The sequence below is a fragment of the Podarcis bocagei genome, assembly GCF_964188305.1.
Source record: "Podarcis bocagei genome assembly, chromosome: 15".
Lineage (NCBI taxonomy): Eukaryota > Metazoa > Chordata > Lepidosauria > Squamata > Lacertidae > Podarcis > Podarcis bocagei.
Window position 1 is genome coordinate 27,139,369 of NC_138141.1, and position 13,712 is coordinate 27,153,080.

The following is a 13,712-nucleotide window of genomic DNA, read 5'->3' on the forward strand; positions in this document are numbered from 1 at the left end:
CTCCCCCACTTCCAAACCAATTATCTTGCTTCATTTCATAACATGTGCAAAAATGCATCTATTAGTGAATCTGGCATACCACTATGCTCTGCCAAATATGCATATCAGGTAAAAACTACACAAAATTTGCATGAGAATGCTGACAATTTTTCATGAGAACTTAAAAAAAAAAGCAAAGCAATGTGGAAATGTGGATAACTGAGTTAAAAGGTAAAGGTAAAGGACCTCTGACAATTAAGTCCAGTTGCAGACGACTCTGGGGTTGTGGTGCTCATCTCGCTTTACAGGCCGAGGGAGCTGGCGTTTGTCCACAGACAGTTTTTCCGGGTCATGTGGCCGGCATGACTAAGCCGCTTCTGGTGCAACAGAACACCAAAACCAGAGTAGCGCACGGAAACGCCATTTACCTTCCCGACTGAGTGGTACCTATTTATCTACTTGCACTTTTTGGTGTGCTTTTGAACTGCTAGGTTGGCAGGAGCTGGGACAGAGCAACAGGAGCTCACCCCATCACAAGGATTCAAACCACCAACCTTCTGATCGGCAAGCCCAAGAGGCTCAGTGGTTTAGACCACAGCGCCACCTGCGTCCCTTAATTGAGTTTAAGGAGCAGGAAAAATAAGAAACTGAAATTGACAGAATCACCCCTTGCTAATTAGACTTTGCACAACCCCTGTTTCGCTTTGGTTTCTTCTCTGCCCCACAGTTATCTACTAACCCCACTTACTGCATCTGCAGACATCCTTGCTGTTCCTTGACTCAGTTTCCCTTTGATGCTCACGCCTGGGTTTCCTGGGTTTGCATGAAGCACTACATGGCCTGTGTGCTGCCTTTAAATGTTGCTCCTCATTGCTTTGAATCACATTGTCGTCTCGTATTGTTATGCCTCATCATTACATTTGTAAGCCACCATGAAAACTGATGTCTAAAGTCAGAAGAAGCATGCGAATATATAGATATATAGATATAGATATAAACACATGTGAACAGAAGAGGGCTGAGGGGGGAAACAGACTCTCAGAAACTTTGCCCTGTCTGTGGGTGGCAGTGTGTGTGTAAGGGGGGTGCCGAAAGAGAAAATTTCCCAGGGAGTGAGCCATGTTCCTCAATGGGGAAGAAAATTCTCTTTGCTCAGCTGGTACAACAATATCAGCACAAAATCCCACAAAGTAGGCATTTAGCAATGCATTTTAAAACCTATTCTCTCTCCAAATATGCATTTCTAAATGCATTATCTCCCAAACTGCCTATTTTCAGATACATTTTGGTAATTATTTTGGAAGCAAGAACTGCATCAGAGCATTGGGAAAGCACAAAATCTGGTGACCAAGAGCTCTTTGATCTGCCCATTAGTCCGAGAGGTGCAGATGGACGGTGGTATCTAACTAACACTATCATCAGCCCAAAAAATTGTGCTTCAGCATCAAGATCCCCCCACATCTCTTCCCCCCACATGCAACCCCCCCCCTCACAAAATCTGCTCCAGAGAGTTGTGGGAACCCATACAGCAAATATATGGGTTACATGGGGGCAAGGAGAGGGAAATCCTGTTGCACAAGCAGAAATCCCTGTGCTGGCAAAACACATTACTTAGCAATACTGTGGATGCAACCCATAGACAGTTTATATGAGAGTGCAGAATGACTGAATTCCCACACAGGATTTTTCGCAGGGAGGCACCTCCAAGAAGCACATGATATGTATGTAGAAAGAGATACAGGCTACCAGTGTATTTCCTACTTGTTTGCTTTCCATGCACAAAAGTCACAGCTTTGGCTTGCCAACATTTGGGGGGCACATTCTCAACATAAATTCAAAGCACTATGATAACACTCTCAACTGGCATGGCTTCTCCCAAAGAATCCTGGGAGCTGTGGTTTGTTAATGTTGCCGAGAGTTGTTAGGAGAACCTTCATTCCCCCTCCCAGAACTACAATTCCCGGAGTTCCCTGTGAGGAAGGATTGGTTGTTAAGCCAGTCTGGGAATTGTAATTCTGTGTAGGGAATGGGGAGGTCTCCTAAGAACTCTCAGCACCTGTAATGAACTGCACCTTCCAGAAATCTCATGGAGAAGCCATGATTATTCAAAGTGGTATAGCCCTTTAAACATATGGTGTGAATGTGAGCCTAGTCACCACATATTTTAATGGCTACAATAAAATGTCTCTTACAAACCTATGTTTACAGGGGGGAGGGAACCTGTCATGTAGATACATTGAGAAGGTCTGTGCAGGTAGATGTGTGCCCACGGGCACCAGGTTGGCAATCCCCATCATAGCCCTGGATGTTGCCTTTATAGATCCAGAGACCCAAAAGCAAGAGTCAGCCGCTCGTAACCTGTGTGTGCTGGAAATACAGTACAATTTTTTTTTAAGGGAAGCAATAAAAATCAATGCATCATTACTGGAACTATCCCCCGGTATTAAAGAAAAAAGAGGGGAAAGAGGAATGGCAGTCCCATTATCCAAGCCTGTATTGCCGCGGTCTCCTTTTGCAATCTACCCATGCACTGTGGTCATTATCAATTTTTAATTAGACGAGTGCCATTCAGCTAGTTAAACAACAACCGAAAGCAGTGCTTTGCATGTACTGAGACTGGAGGGACAGGAACGGATGGGGGCTGGTGGGAGGGGGAAGCACTCACTAGAGAACGAAACTACAAGAGTGTAAAACATTTAAGAGCAGTTACTTCATAAAGAGTTCCAGATGGGAGGAGCTCGGCACAGATGTGTTCTATTCCAGGACTCCGAGTCAATCAGTGTTGCAATAAAATTACAGATTAATGAATCAATCAGCACAAAGGGTTGCCAGCCTCTTTGGTTGCTAATTGTTGCAGTGGGGATTGGTGAGGAGCGGGAGGGGGTAGCTTGGGGGCAATGCAGCTCTTAAGTTAGCAAGAGAGGGTTTCTTATGAGCTTTGCAAATCTCTCAACAGCCTTCCTGTACCCTTCCAGATTTTTATTTTATTTCAGCTCATGTTGGTGCCAGCCAGCATGCTCAGTGGTGAGGGGTGGTGGGAGCTGCAGTGCAGCAACATATTGAGGGCCACAGGTTCCCTATCCCTAATTTACAGTGGCTCTGTGGGTTAAACCACAGAGCCTAGGACCTGCTGATCAGAAGGTCAGCGGTTTGAATCCCCGAGACTGGGTGAGCTCCTGTTGCTCAGTCCCTGCTCCTGCCAACCTAGCAGTTCGAAAGCACCTAAAAGTGCAAGTAGATAAATAGGTACTGCTCCGGTGGGAAGGTAAACGGCATTTCCGTGCGCTGCTCTCGTTTGCCAGAAGCAGCTTAGTCATGCTGGCCACATAATCCGGAAGCTGTGCACCGGCTCCCTCGGCCAATAAAACAAAATGAGCACCACAACCCCAGAGTCAGCCACGACTGGACCTAATGATCAGGGGTCCCTTTACCTTTAAAAGGGAAATATGCTTAGTAGCACCCTCCTTTCCCAGCACAGGCACTACCATTTATTGCCTTTCCAGTCAAAGTAAGGAAGAAGCAGGTTGGAGAGAGCAATAAAGCAAGAGACAGTTCTCTTCCCACATAGAGACTGGTGCAGTCCTTAAAATAAGCTCTGCAGGTCTTGCTTTCCATACCATCACCTTGGGCTGTTTGGTCAACAAGCACAAAAAGCAAGGCCTTTTTAGTGTTGGTGCTATAGGTCTAGAATACCTTCCCTATTAAAACCTCTCTTTCCCCCACCCCCTTTCCCCCTTTAAACTTAAAACCTCTCTTTTGATAAGCCCTCAATGTCTTGCTGCTGCCAAGTTCTTTGTATTATATTTTAAATTGTTGCCGTTTCATTTGTTTATGGTAGCATTGCTTGTTCTTTTGCCATACATATCTTTATTTCTGTCTTATTCTGTGTGGCCACTCTGAGAAGTGTTATATATTAGCAGATTTTGCTTTATGTCCTACTTTTTTTGTCTGCTGGGTCCATCTTACATGAATTAGCAACACTGAGCCATTGGCTGCATTCACGTGGCAGTTTATTCCATTTCCCCCAATGTTTTTCTAACTACGAATTTTCATGTTATATGTGAGCTTTCGCACAACATAAAAGCCACTTCCATAAAGGTAGTGGAATGTAGTGCATGTTTAGTGCTCACTTCCATGTTATTTGATTCCAGGTGGGGGAAATCCATTTGCAGCCCCCTTAATACACAACATAATGAGTGCAAAGTGACAAAATGTGGAGCAATATACCAGGATAAAGTACTTTACTGCTCTTTTCATGGAGCAATCATGGGGCAATGGAAGAATGCATGTGCAGAAAGGGTGGGGGAGTCATGATGCCATCCAGTGACATTTGTAGTTGGCTCACACCACACCCAGTGGTGCGAATGGAATTTAGCATAGCCACAGTTCCATAGCACAACAGGTACTGCAGTGTAAATGGAACCTTAGAAAAAGAGACAGAAGTGCCAGCATTATAATCAGGACAACTAATGCAGTATTCCCCGTGTCTGAACGCAACCTTGCACTCATGGAATATCCTCTCTTCTAGTATGGCCCCAAGAAAGAGAATGAAAATATCTGCGTCCTGGCATTCCTCATTATGTCTGAATGGGGAACTCTGTTTGTTGGAACAAGCCAGGATCAGAAATCATGGTTTGATCCTGGTATATTTCAACAAACCTTAGTTTGTAGAGTTTAAACTTTATGAACTAACCAGAGTTTGCCCCTTTCACATGTAACTATAAACCATGGTTAGCTAAACCAGGAATCAAACAATTCCTCCTCACCGGCATGCTGGAGGAGGAGAGATGAAGCAGCAGCAGCAGCACAGAAGCATGCTCTCATACTGCTAAACTGTGGGCTAATGTTACTTCTGAAGTAGGTCCTATGTGAGAATGAGTTGTAAATGAATCTCACGCAAGTTCCTATCACAGCACTACAGCTGAGGACTTTCAGTGTGTCAAACAAAGGAGGAGGCACTGCTTTGATATTGGAGGGGAGTGTCCCTGAAATCATTCTATCCAAGGCCCCCACCCCAAACCTGGAACCAGCACTGCCCATCCCAGACACTCCTTCCAACACTTTTGAAAAATACTTGAATTCTCTGTCTCCTGAATACATAGGAACACTGCCTTATACCGAGTCAAAACCATTGGTCCATGTTGCTCAGAACTGTCTACACATAACCGGCAGTAGCTCTCCATGAGTTAAGGCAGGAGTGTCTCTCAACTCTATCTAGAGATGCTGGGGATTGAACCTGGGACCTTCTGCTTGCAGAGCAGATGTTCTACCACTGAGCTATGACCCTTCACCCCTTTATCCTTGAAATAATAACCAGCTTCTCTATTTCTCTCTCTCTCTTGTCTCACTTGATCCAGGCCCAGGAGCAGTCCACGATGGCAACAATGCAGCTTCCAGAGCGATGGCCTGCCTCTGGCTATCAGGCACCCTCTTTGCTCATTTCCTCCTCAAGTTTTGATAAGAAAAGTGAGGGTCCTTGCAGATGACGCCTGGCTTCTCCCACACCACAGACTTTTAACCATCCACACTGCTGGGGGGTGGGAGGGGGTTAAGAAACAGCAACAGCCGTCTACAGCTTGAACATACTGCCGGAAGGGCAAGGGGAGGGGGAGGACCAGCTGGGTTCCAGGTCAAGCACCCATTCAGGATCCGCCAATCATGGGCATTTCCCAAAAGCAGAATTAGTTTTCATTTCCCTTCCCTTTGACCCCACCACCCTTCGAAAATACCCTATTTATATATTAAAAAGAAAAAGAAAACATGTCAACCTCTCATTTTACCATCCTCAGTGGAGCCCGCCCCAAAAATTGCCCCAGGAGAATAAGACCTCTTGGTCCTGAGAGATGATGCACAACAGGAAGTCGGGGAGGGGGGGAAGCAAGTCAAAAAGTGTCCTATTATCTCTGTGTCTCTTGAGCAAAAGGATTGTTCTTTCTACTTGTAACACTGTACATACCTGTTCATGTTTCTAAGTGTCCGATTACACTCTGGTTTCAACTCGCTTCCGTCTGGATGGATGTTTTCATGGGGTTGCAACCCTGCCTCCAATGCCATCCTCTTGCCCCATTCCCTCCCACCCTAGCATATGGATTGTATATGGAAGCATGAGGGCTGGGAGGGACGATGGTCCGCTCACACATTCAGACAGAGATTTCCTCCACTGTTGGGAGCACATGAAAAGGAAGCCCGGGGTGTGCCCGGCTTCCTCTCCCCTCTTTTTAAACTCAGAGTGACTCCTCAATCTCGATAAATTGACAGAACAGCAAGTCATGCATCTCCCATTTATCAGTATAATCATACCACTGTTCTGCCCATTCACCCATCCATCTAATTATCCATCCATCTAATTATCCATCCATCTGCCTTTCCAGCCATATATTTGCCATATTTATCAATCTATCAATGTAATTATCTGGAGTCCCCCCCCCTTTTTAATACGAATATCTCCTTCTCGGTTTCCCATCTGCACTTCCACCCATCCATCAGTATAATCACCTTTATTGAGTTGCACCTTCATGTAGTCAACATTTAAATTCCTCATAATTTAACCCATTATTATTTTGAAATTTTGTGGGAGCCTCGTCTCTTTTTTTCGGGAGGGGGTGCCTTTTCTGTAAAAGGAGGACATTGAGGGGCAATTCACGTAGGGTCAGAACCAGTGGCACAGATAAACAAATAAGGTACATTATAAAATCAAAGAGAATTGTGACCACAAAGGCATAGCATTCAGTAGCACTCCGCCAGATACGCTTATGCGGAAATCATTGGTTTTTATGCCTCTCATATCCTCGCCTTAAAATGGCATAAACCTGTCCGTAACTAAATTTTTGCAGTTCTAAGCATTGCCTTAAAAGTAAGTCACTAAAGATGACATTGTGATTTTTTGGGGGGTGGGTGGGGAGTATTCTACCATTTATTACAGTGCTCCCAATATTCTTTAGCATATGGGCTTTGAAATAGATTTGGCACATCATCTCTCCAGCCCAAATTTGCCCTGCCATCCCCTTTGTCCACTGACAAGTCCATCCCATCATAAGCTGCCAATGGGGGGGGGAATTCCTTTGCTAGTTTATTGGGACATTCGCCTGGCATTTGTTTAAGAACCTTTTGAGCAGGGGGGAATTGAGCACCAACTCTTTCCAAGTATTTTATTTACATTGAAGGGGAGGGGAAAGGAAACGGGAAGGAGAAATCAAGAAAATCATGATTTCCTGCATCTCTGAGGCTCTCCTCTGAGCCCTAAAAAGAAAAGGTTGGGGGATCTTTCAGGTCACTGTTTGCTAAAGCCAAGCAACGGATCACATTGTCAAAAGTTTCATTTCACTCTGAGGACTCAGTTTCTGAAATTTCTGGCACTGCCCACTCCTTGCCTGATGGGTGCAGGACATGACCTACACGGAGAGCCACTTCTGCCCAAACAACAACAGAGGTTGTGGCAGAGAAGGAGTTCTGGTGCCAACAAGGAGTGCAGGAATCTATTTTCTGGGACGTGATGTCTTTGGAATCTATTTTGTGGACTGAAAGCATGACAACGACAGACATCTACCAAGGTTGATTTGGAGAGATATACTATCAACAGGTCAGCGCTCTTTAAATCAAACATTGCCCATTTCAGATCTTGCCCGAGGACTCAGTAGGACAAATGGGGATGAATAGAGTAATTACACACTATTTTATGAAGACCAGCTGTGTGGGGGAACCAATTAGCTCTCTGTCGAATTTATGCTGTTTCCTCTGTTATGCATACAGGTGGGAAAAGAGATGGAAAAACTAGTAACAACAGTTTACCCATGCTACATTTTTTCCCCTCTTAGACAACTTTCCCCATAGAATGATGGTCTTGAGACCATCCTGTACAAGTCAAGACTGGAAGTCAAGTCAAGACTGGAAGTCCCAAAAGCAGTAAGGAAGTATGATGCCTGCTGTACTGAGCTGCTAACAGCCATGTCTTGGGAACACTAAAATGACCTTGTGGATGGCAAGTGACTGGTGGTGATTCCCAATGGGTCTACCTGGATGATTCAAGGTGTCTAGATTATCTATACATGTAAAACACGAATGATTTAAAAGAGTCTGATATTTACTTATACAAGACTAAACATTTGGGTGGTATATTCATTTTTTTAAGCAAAACAGGTTGAAAGGCTCAGACTTTGCTTTGACATGAATGATGAACACAAATCCACCATAAATGCATTGTTATTGAATGTACAGCCTTTGCTTCCCATAGCTTATTTTTTTTCTGCTGAAAGTAGCAAGCTTTCCTTCACATATCAAGAAATGGAGATGTAGTAGTCAGGCCCTTATGGGGGGTGGGGAAAAGGGAGGGAGATAAGAGAGAGAACTGGCGCATACGGCTTCTGAACATGTTTTTTGTTGTTCCGTCAATTTTAGCATACGCTGTCCTTCCAATAGTGGAATGATGGGGCAGCGTAGCTCAACACACAAACACACACACAATACCTTCTAAGGAAGGAAAAGCACCTTAACTGGAAGGCTGCGCAGAAGCATGTTACTATGAAGAGAGCAAAATCACAAGCCATTGGGATGCTGATTGAATCTCTACAAGGAATTTGCAGCAGTGTCTTTTAATGCAATATAGTTTTGTGCCCCAGCAGGAATTGCTTTGCTGGATGAAGTCAAAACTCAGCTAGATGCCACTTCATGCTTATGATGGAGATGGCCTTTCACTATCTAGCCTCTAAGGATATGGGAGAGATTTGACTTGTTCTGACTCCAGCAACAGGTTGAGTCTACTGGATTGTTTTATTAGTGGTGTGTGTGTGTGTGTGTGTGTGTGTGTGTGTACACGCACGCGCACACACACACACACACGTTCTTCAGCTATGTTCCTAGTTGACTTAGATCAATGTCAAAGTTGACCTAAGCATAAGAACTGTTGTGTTTGAACTGGCTCTGGAAGTCATTAGATAGAATTCTAGGGCCTCTTGTTCCTTGGACAGAATTGGTGTAAACCTGGAGACACAGAGCGTCATTAGTCCCCAAAGGATGACTGACTGTAACAGAGTTGTGGGTGGAAGAGACATTGTAACTTTCAGAAACAGGCTAGGGAAATAAATTATATTTGAAATCCTGCTGGGAAACTCCTGAGGGCTTAAATATGGAAGTTTCGCTGAGCAATCAGCTCTAGAAAGCTAATCCCAGGCAATTCTATTCTGTGAGCATTGTGTTGATTTTGCACGCCAGTCTCTGGTACCTTGTCTTAGAATGTCCTGCAAGCCCCATGGAGGAGGGCTGGAACTAAGTGGAAGGATTGAGGAGAACCTCTACCTTCAAATGATGATGACAATGATGAAGTTCTGTTGGAAGTTTTCTGTAAGGAAAGTGGATAATTCCTTCCAGAACCATGTGCACTGAAGAACTGGTGATTCACCATGTACTGTACTAAATTTGCCTGATAGCCGTTAAAATTAAGTGCCTGATGCATGGTGTTTGCAAATATTATCTGGATGCATTCAGAACAAAGTTCTTTAAAAGGCGTGTTTTGAGGGCTGGATAGCTCCATGCACTGGCCCTCTGGTACCCTGAGATCTGCAGATTAAGGGTGGTATACAAATTTAATAAATAATAATAATAATAATACAAAGCTTAGCTGTGACTGGGACTGGCGCAGCAAACATGGGCCTCCATTCATATCAGCAAGGCCTTGCAGGAAGCTTCCAGTCTGGCTTCACTGAAATGAATGGAGATTGTGCAGCACCAGCACTTGGTAAGTCATGTCAGTTGGTTGTGAATGAACCCAAGTTCAGTTGCCTGTGCCCATTCACTTCAGTGAGACTTTGTATGAGTAGCTGGACCCAGGATTGCTGCCATTGATCCTAATCATAGTCACTTAAGTCTCACTGAAATCAATAGGATAAGTTAGCTGTGAATGGCACGAACCCTAGTAACTTCCATTTGTTGGAGGAGACTTCACATCTGAGGCTTAATGAGGCTCTTCTGCCATGAAACATTGGAAGTTGCCTTATACCAAGAAAAAAGCTTTTTTATTGACTTCACAGTGATTAGGAGTGGTTCTCCAAAGTTTCAGACAGGAGTCTTGGGCAGCCTTCACACCATATGTTTGAAGCACTATGATACCACTTTAAATGGTCGTGATATCTGGGAGCGCTAGTTTGTAAGAGTTCTGTGAGGTGACAGGAGGCCCCCTTGTTCCCTTCCCAAAGTGGTTTAACAATCAATCCCTCATCACAGGAACTTGGGGAATTGTAGTTTTCTTTTGAGGGGTGTTAAGGGGTCTCTCCTAAAAACCTCCAGCAATCTCAAAAAATCAAAGCTCCCAGAATTCTTTGTGGGAAGCCATGACTGTTTAAAGTTGCATCATAGTGCTTTAAATACATGGTGCAAATGTAGCCTTTTCTGACCCTATCTAGAGATGTGTGTGTGAGAGAGCCTGGGACTACTTTGCATAGGATCTGCCACTGAACTGTGCAGCACATCCTATCAACACAAGGATCCCCTCCCCCCACATACTCTTAAAATCTGTTCAGAGGGTCCTCCCATCCTTCCAGAGCAGGTTTGGGGAGCCTGTGGGATGTGCACGGGAGGAGGAGAGGGGCGAAAGTCTCATTGCACAAGTGGAAATTCTTTCCCTGACAGGACAGCTTAGTTGATTGCCACTATTCATAATGGGAATGCAAAGGCTGCATTGGCCAGAATGCTTGTTTGCAATACAAATCATTTATCCTTGTCCAAACTGATAATGCAGATAGCATGTGAAAAGTTGAAGGGCAGTGTGAACCTCACTTATGTATGAAGAGCATGCCGAATTGCTTCAGGAAGATGCTTTGGCATCTTCCAAAAATTATCCTCAAGAAAGCAGAAATACAGGGCAGAGCCACACTGTTCATTTAAAGCACATCTAACACACATTTTAAGCACACACCTTTCCCCCAAAGAATCCTGGGGACTGTGGGAACTGCAGATTATAGCTCTGCGAGGGGAAACTTCAGTTCTGTGATTCTTTGGGGGAAGTCATGTGTATTGAATGTTCTTTCAATGGCTGGTGTGGATCTACCCATACTATATAAATCTCCAAGCGACACCTGTGTTACAATTAAGCTTAATGTCAATGTGCCACAAGGCATTTTGGATGTGGGGGAGGGGGAATAATAATAGCCATCTTCAAGTATCTGAAGGGCTGTTGCATGGAACAAGCCTGTTTGCTGCTGTTCCAGAGGGAAAGGCCCAAACCAGCAGATATAAATTACAAGAAAGGAGATTCTGACTAAGCATTAGGAAGAACTTTCTTATGGTAAGAGCTATTTGGCAGTGGAACAGAGTAGCTTGGAAAGGGGTGAACTTTCCTTCACTTGATGTTTTTTCAACAGAGGTTGGCTGGCTATCTGTCAAGGATTATTTAGCTGTGATTCCTGCATTGCAGGTGGTTGGACTAGATTGCCCTTGGGGTCTTTTCCAACTCTACAGTTCTATGGTTCTATGATTTTAATAATATGTATGCAACTTAGATTATTTTCAACCGAATAATACTAACACCTCAACATTTTTTAAACACACACACGGAGAGACAAGAAATTGTAGGTCAAAAACAGCCAACTTCCTTTCTTTGCTGCCAATAAAAATAATAAGGAATGGTTTCCTGGTGCTTATTAACAAGGAATGCAACAATGACGACAACAAAATAGTAGAGGAAGTTTGCAACAAAGTTTGGTACAGCAAAATTGTGGTGTCTTTCTGAAAATCCTCATGAAAACTGGCAATGTGAGCAGAAGACTGCATTCTACATATATGCCTGATGGCTAGAGTTCCTGATCAAGATGATGCAGTGGTCAATCCTCCTCCCGAAGAAGAATCTTCTCAAATGCATCTTTTGAGCATCCATGAGCAGCAGTTTCAGAAAGCTGTGGATGCACATTGGACACGCTCCTTGCTGTGCCAAGGAAAGGGGTGCAACAGCCTTGCGGAAGAACTGCTCCTTACTGCCAAAACGACAGTCTTTGCCTCTCACCATGGAGAGGCTTGGAGAAAGGGAAAGCCAAAGACTTCACACTGAGACAGCTACTGATCTATATGCTTCACAACCACCAACAGCAAAAGTTTAAGCCATTTGTGTGTTTCTAGATTTGGGGAACTAAAAGGAAAAATTATGTACAAATTCCCCTCCATGCACACACACACAAACAAAAGGGGGAGTTCCAAATAACCTTTATAAATGGCAAGCATTATACCTACTGGCATCTGAGAACAAGCCTTTTAAAAACAAATAAATGCCAAAGTCCGCTCTACATTCATTCGAGGACAAACGCTCTCTGCAGTTTTAGAAGCATAGAAGAATACATTTGATCTGTGTATATTATCCATTAAGGCTGCAACCCAAAGCTTCATGGAGGTTTCTGTGTGCATGTGAGGCTCCATGAAAGCTCATGTGGAGCTCTGTGCACATCCTCAGAGCTGTTGCATGCAAACCAGATTGGAATATAAGTAGCCAACGCTTTCGGATATAGGCTTGGTCATATTCCCTAAAACTTGCATATTTCGTAAATCTGCATTCACCCTGACTGTAGATCCCTGTGCAATCATAGATGCACAGAGCTTTCCTGCACATATGGTGTTCCCCTTTCAGTTCATAAGGGTTTATTCTGTGCACTGAAATATTCTTTGGGGTCTGCTCCCTCCAGTGAAATGAATGGGGAAGCCCTACATGCGCTCAGGAGCTCCCATGCCTAGGAAAGATGACTGAGCAAAACAAGTGTGTCAGATTTTGTTCAGGTCTGCTTAAAACAAAACAAAACCCAACCTGCTAGATTTAAGGCCAAGACAACTAAAGGGAAAATTAAACGGATCTGTCTCAAAAGCAAACAATGTTGACGCCTGGTCCTTTGCATCAAGGACATCGACTATGGCTCCCCACCACACACAGTTTCGTGATGGAGACTTTCCCTTAGCCCTGATGAAGCCACACCACTCACTCTTCTAAGTTAAGCAGACAAAAATAAGACCCAGAATTGAATAATTGCTTCTGTTTGCAGCTACTGGGGAGATTATTATTTTTAGGGGGGGGGTCATTCAAGTTACTTGTGCAATGTATAAGTGCAATTGTGAGGAAAACATGTTGGGTGTATGAAACCGTTAACCTGTCAGATTTCAGAGTCCTTATCTTTGCTAGACTTACACGTTCTTCTGTGACTTATAAATGGTGCAATTCTTCCAGCTGTGTCAAAGCTATGGGCGTGAACAATGTTTTCACACAATTTTATCCTTTTAAAAAAAGAAAACTAAAAAAAATAAGCAAAGTAGTAAATCAATTATCAGTGTTAAAATGCTTTAATGAGAAAAAAGAGAAAAATCAAATGGAAGTTTTCAAAGGCTTTTTTAAATTTTATTTTATTTTATTTTATTCTGTCCGCCTTCTAGAAAAAAACTTTTAAAATTTATTTTTTTGATCTCTTAAAGCAAACAAGATCAAGTCTCTTTTTCCTGTCAATAATCGTATTAAAAAGGGTGAATATACTACCTGAAATTTGTGCATGTTACATTGTAGTTGTAACCTTTTCTAATTCAGGAAGAATAAGAGATGGTTGTGATTGTGCAGTGTATCAATAAAGTTTGACAAAATTTGTACCTTTGGGGAAATTTTATACAAGGCTATATTTTATTCCATACTTGCACACACCCCAAAATACATAAGGCTATACTCAACATTCATCACACCCAGTAGTGTGACTTGAGTAACTGAAGTCCATTGATTTTTA

At 43.4% G+C, this 13,712-nt stretch overlaps 1 protein-coding gene across 5 annotated transcripts in view; it reads left to right on the forward strand.

Annotated features, from left to right (window-relative positions):
* The window catches only part of OPCML (opioid binding protein/cell adhesion molecule like), a 755,600-nt gene extending 748,370 nt beyond the window's left edge, over positions 1–7,230 (forward strand). For all 5 annotated transcript variants that reach the window (XM_081172714.1, XM_081172713.1, XM_081172716.1 and 2 more), the window contains one exon: positions 5,337–7,230. In XM_081172714.1, the coding sequence (XP_081028840.1) occupies positions 5,337–5,437 (101 nt within the window). In that variant the 3' untranslated portion in view covers positions 5,438–7,230. The remainder of the gene's footprint in view (positions 1–5,336) is intronic.
* Positions 7,231–13,712: the final 6,482 nt, after the last annotated feature.